Consider the following 20,329-nt stretch of genomic DNA (forward strand, 5'->3'; position numbering starts at 1 on the left):
GGCATTTCAGTTGGTCTAGAACCCTCTGGATCCCGGAGCAGGGCTGGACTTCGCCCTGCCCCCTCCCGGAGGAGCTGTGGATTTCCTGCAGTCTGGCCCCAGCCAGTCTCCCTTGCCCCTGGGTGCCAAGGACAGGATGGCGGCCGGGCTCGCTCTCCGGGTCTGAGCACAGTCCTCAGGTGTCCTGAGCTTGCCCCCAGAGCTTCCAGGCCTCCATCTTCCCATCTCTGTGCTGCGGAGTTGGACTGAACAGGCCGGGCTACCGCAGACGGAGGCTGTCCCCGTGGAGGCTGGGCCACAAAGCTGCTTCTGGGAATGGCCTGGGGGCAGGTGGGGGTGCTGAGGTTCAGGCCGGCTGCCCTCAGGGGCAGGCTGGAGACCAGCTGTGCCCCTGTCTGTCTCTCCCAGGCTGGATTTATGCCACGCTCACCCCGGTGGACTGCCTGGCCTTCGCGGGTCATTTTCTCCACAGCCTGAGCGTGGAGATGCAGATGAGGTAGTGCATGTGCCCCGGCGACCTCAGGCTCCACGGGGAGGGTCCCCTGAGGCCCAGCTGCTGTGACGGGCACTGGGGCTGGCCCTGGGTGGGACCGCCAGCCTCGCTGGGTTTCCTGGTGCTCTGTGAGGAAGGAGCATGTGGCTTCTGGTCTCCCAAACTCCTGAGGGGCCTGGTGTGGGGTGGCCCTGCTGGCTGGGTGGGTTTGGGGTCCCTGAGGCCACCACTGCCTTTCCTGGGTTCTGACCAAGTCCCCTAGCTGTAGCCCATGGCACCATCCAGGGTGGCTGTCCCGACATGCTTGCTACCCTGGTCCACCTTACCAGGCCCAATGGGGAGGCATGCTCTGGCGTGGCTGGGGTGTGGCTTCTGTGTGCCTGTGGTCTGGATTCATGCTGTGGCACGGCATGCCTGGTGCACGGTGCACTGAGCGGTTCTTTGCTGTGACCCACAGAGCATATGAAGTGGAAAGGAGGTTGAAACTGGGCAGCCTGACTCAGTTTCCCAACTTTGAGACTGCCTGCTGGTACATGGGGAAGCATCTGCTGGAGGCGTTCAAAGGTACTGGTCACTGCAGGCTGGCGGGCACTGCCTGGGGGCTGGCTGCTCTGTCCTCCTGGGAGGGCTGCCTGAGTTTTAGAGAGAGTGAGGCGGCGTGTTGCGGGAGCAAGAGTGTGCGCTGTATGGAGCCTGTGGCCCCAGCGTAGTTAGGGACAACGCTCCCAGCTCCACCCCTGCGCAGGCGGGAGACCTAGGGGTCTTCCTTACTCTGCAGCAGCCCAGGGACCTCTCCTCAAGCTGTCCCTCTGCAGGGCAGGTCCCCGCCCTCATGGACTCTACATCCTGAGGCTGCACCTTCGGTCCTGGGCCCCACCCGTTCTGCCAGTGGCCCCTGCTGCCATCCCCCCTGCTTAGGGCTCGGCCACACGGCAGTATGAGAGCAGACCTGTGCAAGGTTTGCTTTTGTTCACGGTTTCCGTTTTGGTGGTACCCTGCTGTTTGGTTTTGATAATGGCTATGAGCCGAGAGTCTTCCAGAATGCTTTGCACTGTGTCTCTCATTTGAGACAAGCATCCTTAACGTTGACTGGCCGGGTGTCAGTGAACGTGTCCGCTACTCCCCATGATTTTTAGCCCTGAGCTTGACTGGCAGGAGAGAGGCCCACCCTGCCCTGGGGGGCTGGTGCCAGGGTGGGGATGGGGTGGCACTGGGGTGGAGCCATGCTGTGGGGTCAGCTGGCCTCCTGGGCAAGTCCTCTGGCCTCTGTGTGTCTGGGCCGCCTTCCGTGGGACAGTTCAGAGCCCTCCAGGGTGCTGCTGTCGTCCCCTGGTGGCGTCAGAGCACTAGGCCTGCACAATGCCACAGCAGGAAGAGGGGAGGATGCTCTTGATCCTTGGGCCTAAGGATGCCTTTGAGGCCCTGCCCAGCAGGAACCCCTACCTGGCTGAGGCATGGCGGGTGGTCCTTGGGCTCGCTGTCCCGAGGTGGGACTCAGAAGGCTGCTGGGGATCCTTGGTGAAGACTGTGGGGCAGTGTTAGGGACCTTGTGGGTGGGCTGTGGGTGGGACATGGGGAGGCCAGTCCTTCCCCTTACAGGGTGGGCCACCGGCCACCCCAGGTTCCAAGAGCAACCGTTGGCAGTTGGGCGGGTGGCTGTGGCTGAGGGCCCTGGAACGTGGGGCCCTGCGTGTCCCCAACTAGCTGCTGGCCTGCAGGTGGCGGGCAGTGAACAGTGGGCCGGCTGCCCTCCCCAGCTAACCTGCCTGTCTCCTCCTAGGCTCTCACAAATCCGGGAAACAGCTGCCCCCTCATTTAGTCCAAGGAGCTAAAATTCTCAATGGTGCTTTCAGGTCATGGACAAAGAAGCAGGTAGGCAGCACATCACTCGTGCCCTGGATGGGGGAGGGGGGGCGTCCTGGAGACCTGAGAGCAGTGCCCAGCCCATCTGCCTCAGTGAGCTGGTGTGGGGAGGGCGGGCAGGCAGTGCTCACCTGCCCAGGCTGGCCCACGCGTACAGGGCATCCCACACCAGCACCCTGCTGCTGCTGCTGACTGGGCCCCCTGGGGTGGGGGACCCTGGTGGTTAGAAGTGCCCTCCAGTGGATGGGAGGAGTGAATGGGCTCTGGCCCGCCAGAGGGGAAGGTAGGTAAGGGCTAGGCGGCCGTGGGCGGACTGCACTGTGTGAGCACAGACAGGCCTGGAGCCGGCAGGGGGCAGACAGGGACCCAGTGAGCAGGAGGCATCTTGGACAGGGAGGCTCAGGACACCCCCGGCTCCTCCCGGCCAGCCAGCATCAGCTCAGAAGTGTGCAGACAGCTGGGGGTGGTCTCCGGTGAGCCCCGTCACCCAGGGCTGGGTGTGCCCACCTGTGAGTTGCGGGGCAGTGGGGGAGGGCAGGCAGTCACAGCAGAGCCTTTTTGTCAGGGCTGGGGTCCCGGGCCCTGTGCACCTAGGCCATCCTATGGCTGCCCTTGCTCCCTGCCTCTTTGGTTGGCCGTAGTCCTGGCTGGGATGTAGAGAGTGACAAGGGGCCTCGGGGGCCAGGGCAGGCACTGACCCCGCCCGCCATCATGCAGGCCTTGGCAGAACACGAGGACGAGCTTCCCGAGCACTTCCGACCCTCACAGCTCATCAAAGACCTGGCCAGAGAGATCCGGCTCAGCGAGGTACGGCCCGACCCCTGGAGCAAGAGTGGACCCACTGGCCTGGGAGCCAGCCGTGCCCGGGGAGGCCCACCGGGGGTGGGCCAGGGTCCCCCACGGCCCCTGTGCTTTCTTGAGCTCACCCGGGTGAGGGCTCAGCCCTCTGGATGTGAAGATGCAGGGAGCGAGGGGTGGGGGTCTGGAAGGAGCTTCTGCATCCCACACCTTGAGCCTGGCCCAGCCCTGCAGCCTCCTGTGCTCAGGAAATCAGGAAGACACGAGAGCCCCGGGGTGTGGGGGCCCGGGGCTGATGGCAGGGCCGCTTAGGTTGGTGTCACGTGATGGCATGGGTGGGTGTGAGCACGTCACGATGGTGTGGCTAGGTGTGAACCCGTCCCTCAAGGACACAGCTGGTGGCGGTGTCACTCGCTGGCACAGATGAAGGAGTGTGTCGTGGCGTGGGAGCTGTGAGACTCCCGGTTGCATTTTTGCGGAAAACCAGTCCTGACCCTCTCTCCTGTCCCCGCTCCCCCCACCAGAATGCCTCCAAGGCAGTCCGGCCGGAAGTGAATGCTGTGGCTTCCTCAGATGAGATCTGTGAGGGGGACCGGGAGAAGGAGGAACCCCCATCTCCCATTGAAGCCACCCCACCTCGATCCCTCCTAGAAAAAGTGTCCAAAAAAAAGACTCCCAAAACTGTGAAGATGCCCAAGCCGTCCAAAATGCCCAAACCCCCCAAGCCCCCGAAGCCGCCCAAGCCTCCCAAGTCTCTGAAGCTCAAGGATGGAGGCAAGAAGAAAGGGAAGAGGAGCCGGGAGTCCACCTCGCCCACCATCCCTGACCTGGACCTGCTGGAGGCCCACACCAAGGAGGCGTTGACCAAGATGGAGCCACCCAAGAAGGGCAAGGTGGGCGAGGGTGGGTGCTGAGGGGGCCCGGGGTGCAAGCCCTCTGCAGAGCCGGCTGTGCTGCAAAGCTCTGGGGTCTCACTGTGGGGGCAGTCTGCCAGGCAGACGCACTGCCTGCTCCCCACCCAGGCCCAGAGCCTAGGAAGGTAGGAGCAACCCAGGAAGCCCGCAGAGCAGGGTGGGGGGTACCTGCTGGAGGGGACAGAGTGGCATTCCAGGGAGGGGTGGGAGGTTGTAGGGAACTGAGAAGCTGTCCCTGGGGCCAAGGCCTGAAGGTGACAACATGGTGTCCGTGTGGGCACACCAGGGAAGGAGGATGCTGGTGGAGAGGACGAGGGCAGGGGCAGGGCTGCCGTGGTGGCCTGAGTCCCTGTGGACAGTGAGAGAGGCAGGCTCAGCCCTGAGAACCCTCTCTGACCAGAGAATCCTGCCCCTGGGGTTTTGAGGCCAGGAGCCCCTGACCAAGTGCCGTTGAGTCCACACTTCTGCCGGGAGGAGACTCCCGCCCACCTCCTGGGAGCAGCAGCCCACCACTGCTGCAGGGGGATGTGTCCGTGTTCTTTCTCAGGGCAGGCTCGAGGGAGTGAGTGCATGAATAGGTGAACGGGTAGGTGGATAGGTAGATAGATGAATTAGCAGATAAGCTAATCATCAGATCAGTGGATGAATGAGGAAATTGAACAAAATATGGATGTATGATTTTTTAAGAGATGTATGTTTATTTGAAAGAGGGAAAGAAGATGTATGTTTATTACAGAGGGAGAGAAGAGACAGAGGGATCGTCCATTCTCTGGTTCACTGCCCAAATGGCAGCAATGGCTGGAGCTGGACCAGGCCAAAGCCGGGAGCCAGAAGCTTCATCCAGGTCTCCCACATGGGTGCAGGGGCCCAAGCATTTGGTCCATCCTCTGCTGCTTTCCCAGGCACATTAATAGGGAGCTGGATCAGAAATGGAACAGCCAGGTCTCAAACCAGTGCCCATACGGGATGCTGGTGCTGCAGATAGTGGCTTAACCCACTGTGCCACAGCGCTGGCCCCGGATATGTGTACTAAGGATGGGTGAAGAAATGAGGGAATAGGTGGATGAATGAACAAATGGGCTGGAGGAATGAATGGATTATGAGCTGATGGGTGAATGGGTGGATGGCTGACCAAACGAGTGACTAAGAGGATAGATGAAGAAGTGAACGAATACAAAATGAATGGATAGATGAGCAGATGGACGAGTGAACTGACAAATGGGTGGGCAGATGGACAGATGGACGAATCAGTGGATGTGTGGGCAGATGGATGAATTAGTAAACGAGCAGACAGCGGACGGGGTGGATGAATGACAGAATGGCTGGGTGATTGGGTGGATGACAGAATGAACAGATAAGCGGCCGGATGAGCTGTGTATGTGCCGGGGGACAGGCGTCCGTGGGCCGGGCCTTTGTGCTGCAACTGGAGGAGTCCTGTCTCCTTCCCGAATCTGCATCTGGGTCACTGCGGCTCTCTTTTCCAGGCCACAAAGAGCGTCCTGAGCGTGCCCAACAAAGACACGGTCCACACGCAGAACGACGTGGAGAGGCTGGAAGTCCGAGAGCAAACGAAGAGCAAGTCGGAGGCCAAATGGAAGTACAAGGTGAGATGTGCACACGTGCCCGTGCGTGTGATGTCAGCCTGCGAGGCCCTGTGTGTGCGTGTGCGTGTGACACCAGCCCGCGAGGCCCTGCGTGTGCGTGTGCGTGTGATATCAGCCTGCGAGGCCCTGCGTGTGCGTGTGCGTGTGACACCAGCCTGCGAGGCCCTGTGTGTGCGTGTGTGTGTGTGATGTCAGCCTGCGAGGCCCTGCGCGTGCGTGTGCGTGTGACACCAGCCTGCGAGGCCCTGCGTGTGCGTGTGCGTGTGACACCAGCCTGTGAAGCCCTGTGTGTGCGTGTGCGTGCAGGCTGTGTTGGCCTGTTCCCAGGAGGCAGCGCCAGCGGGGTGTCTGTGCTGGCCGCCTTCTCCCGTGTCTGCGAGGCTGCAGGAGACCCAGCGCGCCGCCCTCTGTGTTGATGACAGTTCGCTTCCCCTGCTGCTGTCCGTGTCCTGGCTCGTGCTTCCCTGCGCTGGGCGGTGCTGAGGGCCAGTGCTGCAGGCCCTGGGGCTGTAGTGGCTGCTGAGTCTGTAGGGCGCAGCTCCCGAGTGCCCCACAGTGGCCCAGGCAGCCAGCAGAGCCGTGGGCAGCCTTCCGCCTCTGCGTGCGGTCAGCCCTCAGGCTTGGTCTTGTTTTCAGAACAGCAAACCTGACTCCTTGCTGAAGATGGAGGAGGAGCAGAAGCTGGAGAGGCCGCCTGTGACTGGAAACAAGGACAAGTTCTCCTTTTCTTTCTCCAACAAGAAACTCCTGGGGTACGTGAGGGTGCAGGTGGGACGGGAGACTGTGCAGGCACCGCACAGTGCACACATACACCCCCACAGGCTACACACCCCACAGTGCACACATACATCCCGATAGGCTACACACTGCACAGTGCACACATACACCCCCACAGGCTACACACCCCACAGTGCACACACACACACCCCACAGGCTACACACCCCACAGTAGACACATACACCCCCATAGGCTACACACTGCACAGTGCACACATACACCCCCACAGGCTACACACCCCACAGTGCACACATACACCCCCCACAGGCTACACACCCCTCAGTGCACACATATACCCCCACAGGCTACACACCCCGCAGTGCACACATATACCCCCACAGGCTACACACCCCACAGTGCACACATACACCCCCCACAGGCTACACACCCTGCAGTGCACACATACATCCCCACAGACTACACACCCCACAGTGCACACATACACCCCCACAGGCTACACACCCCACAGTGCACACATACACCCCCACAGGCTACACACCCCACAGTACACACATACACCCCCACAGGCTACACACCCCACAGTGCACACATACACCCCCACAGGCTACACACCCCACAGTGCACACATACACCCCCACAGGCTACACACCCCACAGTGCACACATACACCCCCCCATAGGCTACACACCACACAGTGCACACATACATACCCCACAGGCTACATACTCCACATTGCACACACACCACACATTTTCATAGCACACACATCACACACTGCAAATGTATCCCAAATACCACACGCACGCACACTGCACCACACACCACACTGTGAGCATACCACATACACACACACCATACATAGCACCTGTATTCCCACTACACACTGTACCGCACACATACCATACTTACACAGAGCACACACACCTGAGCATTTGGGTTCCCCGGCAAGCCCCCTTCCGACGAGCTGGTGGCATCTGTGCCCTGGGACCCTTGGTCCGGTGCAGATCCTGGGCGAGCTGCAATGGCACAGCCTCTGTGTGGGCCTCTGCAGGGCAGGCCGGGACAGCAGCGCTTGGGGTGGGCTGGAAGGAGGCCGCCTGTGGGAGGCACAGCACCTGGCAGGGGGAGTGTGGGTGACTCCACAGATGTTTGCCGAGCAGTTGTGGGCTGGTGCTGAGGACATGGGCATGGCCTTGGCTCTTGGTGCCCAGTGGCCAGTGAAGGGGGCAAAGTGAACTTAATAATCTGATAAATCCACCTAAAGTTATGGCTGTGACAAGTGCCCTAGAGAAGGATTCATATGGGAGTCAGGAGGACTTCTAGGAGGGAGGAGGTGCTGAGTTGAGTGATGGACAGCATTCTAGGAGCAGCACACCTGCCAGGCAGGGCTCAGGACACGTGAGCTTGGCCCCCAGTCCCACTGAGATGTTCCCCATGTGGTCGCTTGTTGAGTCATGTCCCTGGGGAAGTGGTGGCCACTTTCCTTGGCCTGGCCTCAGTTTCCCTTTCTGGGTGATGGAGAAACAGGAAGCAGGGCCTGAGAGAGTGCGGAAAGGGTCGGGGTCCTGGCAGAAGCCCCAGCAGAAGCCAAACGTGTGTGGGTCTGATCTGCGGGGCCCCATTAACTGTCGGGGTCTCAAGCCCAAGGCTAACCCCTGACCAGCAGGGGACAGTACAGATACTCCCCGACAAGGTGAATGGGAGAGGTAAGGTCGACGGGTCAAACACACCGCAAGCACCCATGAGTTCTGTCGAAGCAGGAACCACTTTATTGAGGAAGTATACAGGCTTATAAAGCTTACGAAGGACATGCACAGTAAGGGAGCCAATCAGTGAAAAGGTCATGCAGGCGCGGGTGGAGCACGCACAGGGGCACCGTAAGCAAAGTATAGGGATCACGCACTGTCCACGTGTCCGGAACCAAAGCGGACCTATCCCTGCCGGTGGTCTGATCTTAAGTAGCTTAACCGCAGCAGCCGCAGACACGCCCCTCGAACATCCGCCAGGCGCCATGTTGTAATGGAGGTTTTAGGCAATGCCCAACACCTTACCGCGTGTCTCAAGCCTCGAGCGTGTCACTTGCCTTATCCAAAGCTCTGCATCCGGGTCCCGGGAAGGCTCCCGGATGGCATCAGGTCAGTGACAGTGCTACTGAGAGTGTAAAACGGGAGGAGAGAGCTGCAGGTGGCTCTCCAGCCGTGCACGCACACTTGCCTGTGTGTGCATGTGTGTGTGTGCTGTGGCCCCCACCGCCACCCTGTCCCCAGTGCTGACCAGACAGCTGTGGCTCCCTGGGCTCCCGATGGGAGCTGTGTCTGTTGGAAGCACCGGACATCTCTGCCTGGGCCTGCTGTCCCTGCCCTTGGGAGGGAAGCTGTACTGCAGCCCTCGCGGAGGCCAAGGCCGGAGTGCTCGCAGGCCGCGTGCGTGGGCACGCCTGTCTGCGGGAGCTCTGCCTGGCCCCGCAGGGAGACGGATTACGTGGCTCTTAGATCACTGTGTCTGTGCTTTGGCCGTGGCCATGAATTTATTTTTCTAAAATAGCGTGGGAGGGGAAAAAAAAAAACCCAGGCAGGTTGATCCCATTGCTGTGTGTGAGGCTGGTCTCAGCAGTGTCAGGATATCCGAGCCGCTGGCGGGAGGCCCACGCCCATTGCGGCCCTGGACAGTGGGGCAGAGGCTCGTGCACTTACACCGTCCAGGGAAGGGCTTTCTTCGTGCCACGTGGGCTGCTTCAGGGCCACGCTCGGGGAACACGGCATCCGGCAGTGGGCTGTGGGGCTGGGGCGGGGTGAGCTCCCGAAGCCCTGAGCAGGCAGGGGCAGCACCGACACTTGTCCCCGGCCGGGGTCCCCAGGGCCATCCTGCCCACGTGCTGGCCTTGGGCCACACGGGCGCCTGCTGACTCGCCGCCTTCTGCTGCCCTAGCTCCAAGGCGGTGCGGCCCCCGACGAGCCCTGGGGTGTTCGGGGCCTTGCAGAACTTCAAGGAGGACCAGCCCAAGCCCGTGCGGGATGAGTACGAGTACGTGTCAGACGACGGGGAGCTCAAGATCGACGAGTTCCCCATCAGGAGGAAGAAGAATGCCCCGAAAAGGGACTTGTCCTGTGAGTGCGGCGGGGCTTGGGGGAGGGGGCCGGGCCATGGAGGGCCAGTGCCGGACGCCGTCTGCTCTGCTCACAGTCTTGCTGGATAAGAAGGAGGTGCTGCCCACGCCTGCCACGAAGCCAAAGCTGGACTCCACCGTGTACAAGGTGAGCCACCCAGCCTGTGCTCATCGGAGGGCGGGGCTCTCAGAGGCCCTTGGCGAGCCTGAAGGGAGGAGGGAGCCCCCTTCCGTCCCGGGAGCCCCGCTGACTGGCTGCTCTGTCCCTCGCAGCAGAGTGATGACTCGTCAGACGAGGGCTCGCTGCACATCGACACGGACACCAAGCCCAGCCGCAACGCCAAAGCCAAGAAGGAGAGCGGGGGCTCTGCGGCCGGCATCCTGGACCTGCTGCAGGCCAGCGAGGAGGTCGGGGCGCTCGAGTACAACCCCAACAGGTGGGCCCTGGCCACGTCCGCCAGGTGCATGACTGGCCCTCGGGCTGCGGGGCTGGGGCCAGCAGGGGCTGAGCTGGCTGGGGCCCGGGCAGGGCTCCCAGAGGACAGAGGTGCCGGCCTGGCCAGCATCCCACTGGGCATTGTGTGCAAGGAGAGCTAGGGCTTGTGGCTCTCAAGCCATCCCAGGGAGGTCACAGGTGTCTGTTTTGTTTTCATCACTGTGACCTCGTTTTGTTACATGAGAATCATAAGGGGATTCCACTTGAGTACTGCAGACCAGTGCCTGAGGGGGTGGGTCTACACATGCCTTCGAAGCCCTCCCGCTGGGTGCACATGGGGACCCCAGCCACCATGGGGAGTGGCGTTCCCCAGGTACAGATCCCCAGTGCACAGCAGAGGCAGGCCTAGACTCTCCATGTGGTTCTCAAGCCCACGCCTGGGGTCTCCAGGGTGTTGACTGCGCCAGCCTGTGATACGTGGGCCCTTGTCTGACAGGAGTGCCTTGGCCTGCGGAAGACAGGGCCCATGGGGCCTGCCGGGTTGCTGCCCCGAGCCTCTGCACTTTGCAGGGTGGGTGATCCGGGGCTGCGCGGTCGACAGCTCAGCACAGCCCCGAGGACTGTTCAGGGTGGGCTGAGGCCACTCTTAGATGACAGAGGGGCTCCAGTGGAATCGGATTAAGGGTGATTGAGAGGAGCTCTGGCTGACTCAATTGGCCGTGTTTTATTTCACAGCCAGCTGGTGGTACTTTTTTTTTTTTTTAAGATTTATTTATTTATTTGAAATAAATAAATATAGAGAGAGGTCTTCCATCCGCTGGTTCACTCCCCAAATGGCTGCAATGGCTCTGGAGCTGGGCTGATCCAAAGCCAGGAGCCAGGAGCCTCTTCCGGGTCTCCTACATGGGTGCAGGGCCCAAGCACTTGGGCCATCCTCCACTGCTTTCCCAGGCCACAGCAGAGAGCTGGTTTGGAAGTGGAGCAGCCGGGTCTCAAACTGGTGCTCGTGTGGGATGCCGGCACTGCAGGCAGTGGCTTTACCGGCTGCGCCACAGCGCCAGCCCCATAGGCACTCTGTTTTAATGGGACTGCAGCATGACTGGAGGTACCCACAGTGCCTTGGGGACAGATTCCCTGTGTGCATGAGGTGGTCTATGTTCTGACCTGGTAGAGAGGTGCTTGTGCCCACCAGGTGATGTCTGGCTGTGAGTGCCTGCCCTGCCCCCCCGCCAAAGCTGTGGCCCTCGCTGGGCAGGGCTCCACGTGTCGGGGGTCCACGTCTTGGGTAGCAAGTGTGTGCCAACTGACACCGCCATGCCGGCACTGTGGGGCCAGGGCGTCTGGGGCCATCCATCCATGTTGGCGGCAAATAGGTCTGGGTACCTGGCTGGGCACCAGGGGTCTTGCAAGGGTCGGGTCGGGGGCTCTGGCTGTGAATGAGAGCCAGGAGGGGGCTGGCCTGTGTCCTAAGGAGAAACCCCAAGCTGCCAGGTCCTGTGCGTGTGTGCAGAGGAGCGCGCTGTGCAGCACTAGCATGTGCCCACACATGTGCACACGCGTGCCTACTGGGCCTCTGCAGCCGGCCGGCCCCCACCCGCCGCGGGCAGTTCCTCTCCCAAGTCTCCCATTTGGAGCGTCGGTCAGTTTTTGATGGTCCATTTGCTCTGTTTTGAGTACTGACTGTTTGGGGAAGAACAGCTGAGGAAAATATGCTAATTTCTCGGGATCGTTTGCTTAGTGTTTACCGCTGGAGAGGGAAAAGGAGAGGATTTTGGTATGATAATTGGAGGATTAAAGTATTATTTTCTACGCCAACTGGTTAAGCTTTGCCCACTGATTCGCCTGCGACCGCGTGGACAGACGGGCCCGCCCCCAGGTCACTTACATGGCATGGGTGGCAGCGTGCTTTTTGTGTGGGACCCGCGTGGTGGGTGTCCTGGTGCCCCCACCCCCGCTGCAGGCTGGCTGCAGGCCCCGCCCTCCTGTCTATCTGGGCCCGGCAGGCTGGAGCGTCAGGGGCCTGGTGCAGGCCATGTGGGGTGAGCTGTCCGTGCTCCCTGCTCCACAGCACTGCGGCCCAGGTACCACGGGCCTCCAAGGACTCTGAGGGCTGCCTCGCCAGACTTGATTTTCCCGTGTTCGTGGCTTCGACTGGTGGGCGGCGACTGAACATGGCTGCATCCCCCCCTCCCCAGGCTCACAGCACAGTCTCTCCTCGTCCACGGGACCCTCAGAGGGCCGATGAGTCTGGACCTCAGTCAGTGTTGCCCTCGGAGACAGTTCTGGACAAGCTGGCATGGCCAGCCACAGGAGCAGCTGTGTTCACTGGGGACAGCCTTGTCTCCTGGCCGGCTGGTGGCAGGGCCTCCATGTTGGGAACCCTCTTGCCTGGGTGCCTGTGTGTTTGCTGATGGTGGATGGCCCCTGCGGCTGCCTTGGCCTCCTCTCTCATCTCTCACCTCCCACACGCCCCGCCTCCAGCAAAGGGCATGGGTGTATAAGCCCACGCAGCACCCATGTGCACTCCCAGTGGGGCCTGGGCCTGCCATGAGTTCCTCTACCACTTACCCTCTTCTCATGGTTTCACTAACAATGTTCTGGCCATTTCTTGGACATAATGGGGGTGGTACCAAAGGAGTGCTGGGAGGGGCAGGCCCAGAGTGGAGGGAGGAGATGGCAGGCGTCTTGCGTGCCTCAGTCTGGTTCCTGGAGTGCTGGATACAGTGACAGTGCGACTGGGCCTTCCCTGAAGGCTGGGGTTGGCTGTCCTGTCCGCCTTTGGCCAGGGTTGGGGTCACAGGGCGGTGGGCAAGGATGTGGCCCAGGAGGGATGCTGAAGGCCAGGCCCGAGTGGCAGTGTGGGAGGCTGTGGGGTTGCACATGGCCTGGGGGTCCAGGGGGACCCCTGACCCATCAGCTGTTTGTTGTGAGCTGCTCAGGTGAGCCAGGGTGGGGGCAGGGCCTCATGAAGAGGCTGGGGCTGGACCGTGTGGGCAGCTCTGGGGGCCTGGAGGGGAGGCCCCTGCGGGCAGCCTTAAGGCAACCCTTGTCTAGCAGTGCTGGGCACTGGCTCTGTGAGGTGACAGTGACCACCTTGTCCGGCCCTCCGGAGCCCAGGCAAGCCTGTCACACCCTGGGTGTTTCAGGAGCCCCTTCTGGGAGGCAGGGAGCCAGTGCCGCCGGGGGAGGAGGCGCAGGCCTGGGGCCGGGTCCGAGGACACAGCCTGAGCCCCGGGGCAGTGGCGGTTGGGTGGCCACGAGAAGCCTGGGATTCCGGTGCCGCCGGAGATCTTGGGCTGAGCCGAGCGGCAGCTGTGCCTGTCCAGGGAGGCCACAAGGGTGGGCATGGAGATGTGGGGTCCCCTGGCGAGGGAAGGCCATCCCAGGGCAGTGGCTGACAGGTGACCTGGGCGGGGCACACCCTGCACTGGGGAGAGGTGCAGGGTGCAGATGTGGGAGTGTGGGGCTGTGCGGAGCCCACTGAAGGGCATGAGAGGAGGTGGCCGAATCTTCACAGCTGAGCACAGGGGCGGGGGAAGCCCCGCTGTCCTCGGCCTCCTGACCCTGCCCGGGCCTCCAGCCTTCCCCATGGGCGTATGGGGAGGTGAGTGGAGGGGCGCAGCTGGCCTTTTCCCATGGGGAGATCATCAGCCCTTGGCCACCCTTGCCACTCCGTGCCCTCTGCTGGGCTGCCGAGGCCCATGGGCATGGGCCTTGGGCTGTGGGCCGTGGCCGAGGGCTGAGTGCCTGTCTCCCTGTGCCCCCAGCCAGCCCCCGGCCTCCCCCAGCACGCAGGAAGCCATTCAGGGAATGCTGTCCATGGCCAACCTGCAGGCCTCCGACTCCTGCCTGCAGACCACGTGGGGCGCTGGCCAGGCCAAGGGCAGCTCGCTGGGGGCCCACGGCACCCGGAAGAACGGGGGTGGCGGTGGCAAGGGTGCAGGCAAGCGGCTGCTGAAGAGGCCCGCCAAGAACAGCGTGGATCTGGACGACTACGAGGAGGAGCAGGACCACCTGGACGCCTGCTTCAAGGACTCGGACTATGGTGAGCGGCACGGCACGGGTGGCCGCTTGCTCTGGGGCCTGGGGCGGCGGGGTGGCACGGGCCCACCTTCATGTTGAGCTGCGGTTCACCGCTGTGAGGTCTGCCGTGGGAAAGCGTGCACTCGGGGAGCTGGCGTGTGCAGCCGAGGCCACAGTCCGCTGGGGCAGTCACCCCCGCTGAAGGAAACCCTGTGTCCCATCGCCTCGCCCCAGCCCCTGGGAACCACTGCTCCGCTCTCTGTGGGTTGGCCTGTTCGGGACATTTCATGGATTTCCCTTGGCATCATATCCTCAAGGTTCATCTGGGCTATCACAGTCCAGAACGCCTCCCTCCTCCTTTCCTGAGAGGTCTTCCAGCCGCTGGTTCACTCCCCAAATGGCCGCAACAGCTGGAGCTGGGCTGATCCGAAGCCAGGAGCTTCTTCCAGGTCTCCCACATGAGTGCAGGGGCCCCAAGTTTTGGGCCATCTACCACTGCTTTCCTAGGCCATAGCAGAGAGCTGGATTGCAAGAGGAGCAGCCGGGCCTCAAACCGGCGCCCATGTGGGACATCGGCACTGCAGGCGGTGGCTTTACCCACCAGGCCACAGCGCCGGCCGCAATCCCTTCCTTTTATAAGGCTGACTAACGCTCCGCTGTTGTGTTAACCTGTCTGTGTGCTGGTGGGTGCGCGGGTTGCTTCTGCTCTGGGCTGTCGTGAGTAGCCGTCTGCGAACATGGGTGTGTGCGTTTCCCGCCGGGGGCCAGTACTTGCATGCTGCCTGGCTCTGTCCCAGGCAAGTGGTTGCTGGGCTGCAGGTCACCGCACAGTTGGCCTTCAGAGGGCCTGCCCGACACCCTGACCATCCAGCCTGTTGGTCTCTGTAAGGTGGAGAAACCCTGGGGCCACACCGGAGTAGGCTGGGAGTTCCTGGCTCCTGCTAGGGGGAGCTGCTCCAGCTGCAAGGGGGACGTTGGTGAGAGAAGCTGGCATAGGCTCGTGCCGGGTGTGCTATGGCTCACTTCATCCGGGGCCGCCTCCAACACCTGTTCCCATGGCCAGAGGCTGGGCCTCAGCCATCCCAAGGCTGCTGTGACTGGAAGAGCTACATGTTTATCCTACTGTCCCGGGAGACGCCTCCCACTGGCCCTGCCCCACATCTGGTGGACAGATTGGGTCTTCGTGGTGGGGCCCGCCCTGCTCCGACAAACACACTGACAGCGAAGCCAACTTCTGTTTCAGGCCGTCTTAGCTCCCGAGGGTCCTTGGCGAGCCTTGGCGCTAGAGGGCTGCGCCCGGCTCAGAGCGGGTTGCCGGTAGGTCCCTGAGTTGAACCGCTCCTACCAGGCAGGCCCTGCGCCATGGACACTGGACACGATTTCCTTTGATAGCCGCGGAGACTGTTCCCCACGCAGAGCCTTTCCCAGGACCCTGGGCCTGCACCTCCCTGGTTTCCTCCTGGGTGCTGCAGCTGCCTCCGTGGCCAGGCCTCTGGGTCTCAGCTCTGTGGACAGTGGTGTGGACAGCAGCCCTGGGGGGCGGGCACGACTGCTCGGCAGGGTGCAGGTGCCCCGCCGTGTGGCAAGGCCCAGCCCTGTGGACGGGCTCTGAGTGGGGGCATCCTCACTTGGGTGGCTTCTGTCCCCAGTGATGTGGCACAGCCACCCGTGGCCCTGAGGACCGGCCTGGGGCCACTGGTCAAGAAGGGCTGCTGGCACCTACAGCTCCCCGCCCCCATGGCCACGCCCAGTGGCTCAGCGCCCCGCCTTCCCTCTGCCTCCTTCAGTTTACCCCTCCCTGGAGTCTGACGAAGACAACCCCGTCTTCAAGTCCCGGTCGAAGAAGAGGAAAGGCTCGGACGACGCCCCCTACAGCCCCACAGGTAGTGCCAGGGCAGGCATGTGAGTCCAGGGCTGCTCCTGCCCGGCCGACCACTGGCAGCCTGGCCCCCAGGGAGGGTTCGCTGCCCTGGGGGTGGGATGGGCCCAGCTTCGCCTCACCCGGAAGCCCCTGACTCCCGCCCCTCCTCTCTGGGTTCCTCCTGTGAGGAGCTCCATCCAGGGTAGCTTTGTGCCTGGCGCCCCACCCCCAAGCCCGCTTTATGGGGCTGTGGGATGCCTGCCACCGTGGCCAGTGGGGTGGGGCCCTATCCACCTTCCACATGCCCCCCGGGGCCTGCCCTTTGCCATCTTGCTGTGCATCTGGGCTCTGCCCCGGGGAGACACCGGGGAGGCACCTGTCTGCTTGGATGGCCAGGCCCAGGCTGTAACACTTGTGATGGCTTTGCCTCCAGGGGCCTGGTGCTCAGAGCCCTGGACTCTGGGACAGGCCAGGCGGGGTGGGCCCAGGCCACGAGACGGGTATGGGCCGTGGCTAATGGCTTGAGGGGCTTCTCTTTTCCACAGCGAGGGTCGGCCCGTCAGTGCCGAGACAGGACAGGCCCGTACGCGAGGGGACCAGAGTGGCCTCTATTGAGACCGGGCTGGCGGCCGCCGCGGCCAAGCTGTCCCAGCAGGTGAGGAGGGGCTGAGGTGGGTGACACCCAGTGCCAGGTCCCATCATGCCCCCCTGGGCTCGGGCGCCCCCGGGGGGGGGGGCGGGGCACGGGCCACCCAGGTTGCGGGCTGCAGAGGACTTGGGGCTGCTTGAGGACAGAGTGGCCCATTCTTCTGGGCCTCTGATTCCTGTGAGTGGGGAGCAGGCAGCCAGACTCGGTGGCCTGGAACCCTGAGGCTGGGCAGGTGCCTCTTGCTGAGGCTGGGCTGTTCTTCCACGCGGGGGCCTTGAGGCCTCTACGCGCCCCTGGCTGGCAGCCTCTGCTGGCGGCAGCCGGCTTCCTCCCCAGCGCCGTCTCGTTTGCCTCCAGCTCCTTCTTGCTCAGGAAGGGGAGGTCCTGAGCCTCAGGCATCCCCTGGACTGGGCTCAGGGAGGTTAACAGGATCTGAGAGGCCACGGCTGGCCCCCCGCCTCCCCCTGCTGCTGGGCAGGTGTGCGTCAGGAGCCAAAGCTGGCAGACTGAGCTCATCATGGCCAGATGTGTGGGCCCGGGTGGGGTCTGGCCCTTCCCGCCCACCCCCAGCGGGTCTGCCCCATCCCCAGTGATAGTGCTGGGCGTCTGAGGCCTCCTGCAGGTAAGCACCTGTGTGCCTTGTTCAAAGGAGGAGCAGAAAAGCAAGAAGAAGAAGAGCGCCAAGAGGAAGCTGACTCCTAACGCTGCCTCCGCCTCCACCACGCTGGCCTCCACCACGCTGGCCTCGGCCACGCCAGCCTCCGCCACGCCAGCCTTGGCCACGCCGGCCTCCACCACGCCGGCCTCCGCCACGCCAGCCTCCGCCACGCCGGCCTCCACCACACCGGCCTCCACCACGCCGGCCTCTACCAGCACGGCTAGCAGCCAGGCCTCGCAGGAGGGCAGCTCGCCCGAGCCCCCGCCCGAGTCCCACAGCAGCAGCCTGACAGACCACGAGTACACGGCGGCTGGCGCCTTCGCCGGGGCCCAGGGTGGCCGCGCCTCCCAGCCCATGGCACCTGGCGTCTTCCTCACCCAGAGGCGGCCCTCGGCTTCGCCCCCCAACAACAGCACCGCTGCCAAAGGTAGCGTCCTGCCCGCCCTCCCCGTCACGGTCTCGTTCCCCGGGAGGGGACGGCGCTCCACCAGGGGTGGTTCTGGGCCTGGGGCAGCAGATGCCGGGGTCCAGGGCAGCGCTCACTGAGCAGCGGCATACCCGCAGCGTAGCACTTGAGTGTTTACGGCTGGCCCACCAGGTGATGTGCCTAGTCTGTGTATGAAAGAGATGGATGGATGGGGCCAGGGAGGGGACCCTGGTTACAGCGGAGTTGTCCAGGTCCTCAGCTCTGGGGCCTGACATGGTCAAGTGCGGCTGGGGTGGCCTGCGGTGAGCCAGGCTGACCGAGGCCCAGCGTGCCCTGTGGGTGGGGGACAGAGAAACCTGGCCACAGAGGCCCTGCAGCCTCAGTGTGTCTTCCCTCTCCTGCCCCAGTCCACCCCCCAGATCCAGAGCCTGGCATGGTGACTGGCGTGGCTCCAGGTGGCCATGTTGCAGGGGGTGGGGGCCCGGGGTGGCCTCATGTTCCGTGAATGCCGACCTGAGCCTGAGTCCAGCCGCTCTTCACGGGCCATAGGTGCAACCTCTGGAGAGGGTGTGGGCGAGGGGCTGCGTGCTGCCCCATCACTCATCTTCCTTTTTCATGTCCCTGCCCCCCCATCTCTCTGTAGGAAAACGTACAAAAAAGGGCATGGCCACCGCCAAACAGAGGCTTGGGAAGATTTTGAAAATTCATCGGAATGGGAAACTGCTCCTTTAAAGCTTGGAAAACCAGGAGCCTTCTGCTCCGCTCAGGACCCCTGGAGCCCCGCTGAACCATCGCCCCCCAGGAGGGTGGCCAAGCTGCCTTGCCCGGGGGTGGGGGGGCCTTGCCTCCTCCCAGCCACCACTCCCCCAAACGAACGTGTGTCCCAGGGCAGGCGGGAGTGAGCTGAGCCCGGCCGTCCTGCGGTTTGAATACGGACGTCCTTTCTCAAGTTGCTTAGAGTGACCAGTTCCTGAACAGCAGCCCTGCCAGGAGGAGGACCATTCCAGGTTCAGGACAGCCTCTGGGCACCCCTGAGTGTGGGTGTGATTTCAGGGGCCTCCGCAGCTCTGCTGGGAGCGTGAGTCCTTCCAGGAAGGCAGAGTGAGCCAATGCTCACCAGCCCCAGAGTGTGAGCTGGCCACAGGCTGGTAGCCTCTAGGGGCTTAAAAAAATAAGGCCAAGAACACAGAGAGGAGGAGGAGCAGGCGGGGCGTGGATGTGCCTCCCTTCCCTTGCCTTCCCGAGTGATTGTCAGACAAGTGCGGAGAGCGCTTGGCCAGCAAGGAGAGGTGTGCCCTGCAATCCCCGGCTGGCCGCGGCAGGCCGTGTGGTGGGCCTCGTGCCCCGAATGCCCAGGGGGCACTCCTCGGGGGCAGCTGGGACCGACAGCCAGGTCGGTGTGTTAGGGAGCCAGGGAGCCATGTGGAAAGGGAAGGCGGGGGCTCGGCCACGTCTTTGGGTCCGGGGGACCCAGGCTAAGCCACGGGAAGGGCCCCCCGCCAGCCCTGCCAGCGACGCTCCAGAGAAGCACTTCGCAGTCGGAACGCGGCCCTTGTGTGCGTGGCGAGCGTGGGTCGTCCCTGGGCGGCGCGTCCGCCCGGCGACACAGAGTGGCTGGATTTGTTTCTCAGGCAATCCTGTATTTTCATTTTAGATGTATTTCCTGAAGCATATTTTTCATAGAATGTAGCGTGTAAATAGCTTTTTAAATAACTTCTTTTTTATAAGAGTAAAAGTATCTTTAGGGGTTACTTTCTAGAGAGTCCTCCATTAACATTTATACGAGTTTTTTGCCGAGTCTGACGGACAGTGGGTTCCGACGCTTCTTCCCTCGCTCTTTCTTTCCTTCCGTTCCCGTCGCTGTCGTTTTTCTTTTAGGAACTAAGGTATTGCCTGAAAAACAAGTGCCGTCTGTGCAGCCGCTGCCCCCGCAGGTGCGAGGCGGACGCGCGGGCCCGCCGCGCCCGCGTCAAGATGACTTCGACTCTATACCAGCTCTTCGTTTTCCTTGTATGATGAGGGGTGGGGATACAGTTATTTTACTAGCACCTTGTGAAGTGTTTCCGTGTTTTGTGATGCTGTAATTTATTAATGTTTGTAGCTTTTTATATTTGTACATTTCTTATGAGCTTTGTTTATATACCCATCACCTGGATGTTCTGTCCACGGGGAGAAGCAGCTTGGCGGAAGCCTCCCCCACTCCCACGTGTCCGGGGAGGCGCGGCGGGGTCCAGGGCCCGAGGCTGGGAGAGGGGGACCCACGGGCCCCAGGCCTGCTCGGAATCCGCGTCCCCGTCCTCGATGAGCATTTATATAATCGAACCCGGGCACCAAGCTGGCCTCTCTCTCTCTCTCTCTTTTTAATTTTATTATTATTATTATTTTGGCAACATGTACATTTCTAACAAAGTTTATCGTGGCTATTAAAGTGTTTTATTTCCCGATTCATATTACTCTTGTATCGAGTCCATGAGGTCTAAGGCAACTTAGACCAAAGTTTTAAAAAAGTAAAAATATTTCAGGTTTTGTACAGAACCATGTCTGTGTCATTTCTGCCTCCTTGGCCTTCATCTACCGTCGTGGTGGGGAGACGGCATTGGGGGTGGGGGCCAGGCCACCGGCATGCCCCACGGCAAGCCTCGGGTGGCCCCCCAGACCTGCAGTGCCCCGAGCCGACTCCCAGGGCTGGGTGGTCCTTGAGACCCTGGCTCTGCCAGCCTCAGCCCCGCGAGTGTCCTCGGGGAGCCCCTGGAGCCTT

General features: G+C 62.2%; 1 protein-coding gene across 2 annotated transcripts in view; it reads left to right on the top strand.

Moving 5' to 3' along the window:
• PHF2 (PHD finger protein 2) overlaps positions 1–20,106 on the top strand; it is an 86,885-nt gene extending 66,779 nt beyond the window's left edge. The window contains exons 8-22 of one of the 2 annotated variants that reach the window (XM_062208513.1): positions 409–496; positions 951–1,057; positions 2,274–2,365; positions 3,074–3,163; positions 3,679–4,047; positions 5,553–5,672; positions 6,309–6,424; positions 9,340–9,518; positions 9,595–9,665; positions 9,791–9,954; positions 13,721–13,998; positions 15,764–15,859; positions 16,383–16,492; positions 17,136–17,571; positions 18,215–20,106. In XM_062208513.1, coding sequence (XP_062064497.1) covers positions 409–496; positions 951–1,057; positions 2,274–2,365; positions 3,074–3,163; positions 3,679–4,047; positions 5,553–5,672; positions 6,309–6,424; positions 9,340–9,518; positions 9,595–9,665; positions 9,791–9,954; positions 13,721–13,998; positions 15,764–15,859; positions 16,383–16,492; positions 17,136–17,571; positions 18,215–18,303 — 2,405 coding nt within the window. In that variant the 3' untranslated portion in view covers positions 18,304–20,106. The remainder of the gene's footprint in view (positions 1–408; positions 497–950; positions 1,058–2,273; positions 2,366–3,073; positions 3,164–3,678; positions 4,048–5,552; positions 5,673–6,308; positions 6,425–9,339; positions 9,519–9,594; positions 9,666–9,790; positions 9,955–13,720; positions 13,999–15,763; positions 15,860–16,382; positions 16,493–17,135; positions 17,572–18,214) is intronic. The other variant, XM_062208514.1, reaches the window with a different exon arrangement.
• The last annotated feature ends 223 nt before the right edge of the window (positions 20,107–20,329 follow it).

Source organism: Lepus europaeus, chromosome 12, assembly GCF_033115175.1.
Source record: "Lepus europaeus isolate LE1 chromosome 12, mLepTim1.pri, whole genome shotgun sequence".
NCBI classification, from domain to species: Eukaryota; Metazoa; Chordata; class Mammalia; order Lagomorpha; family Leporidae; genus Lepus; species Lepus europaeus.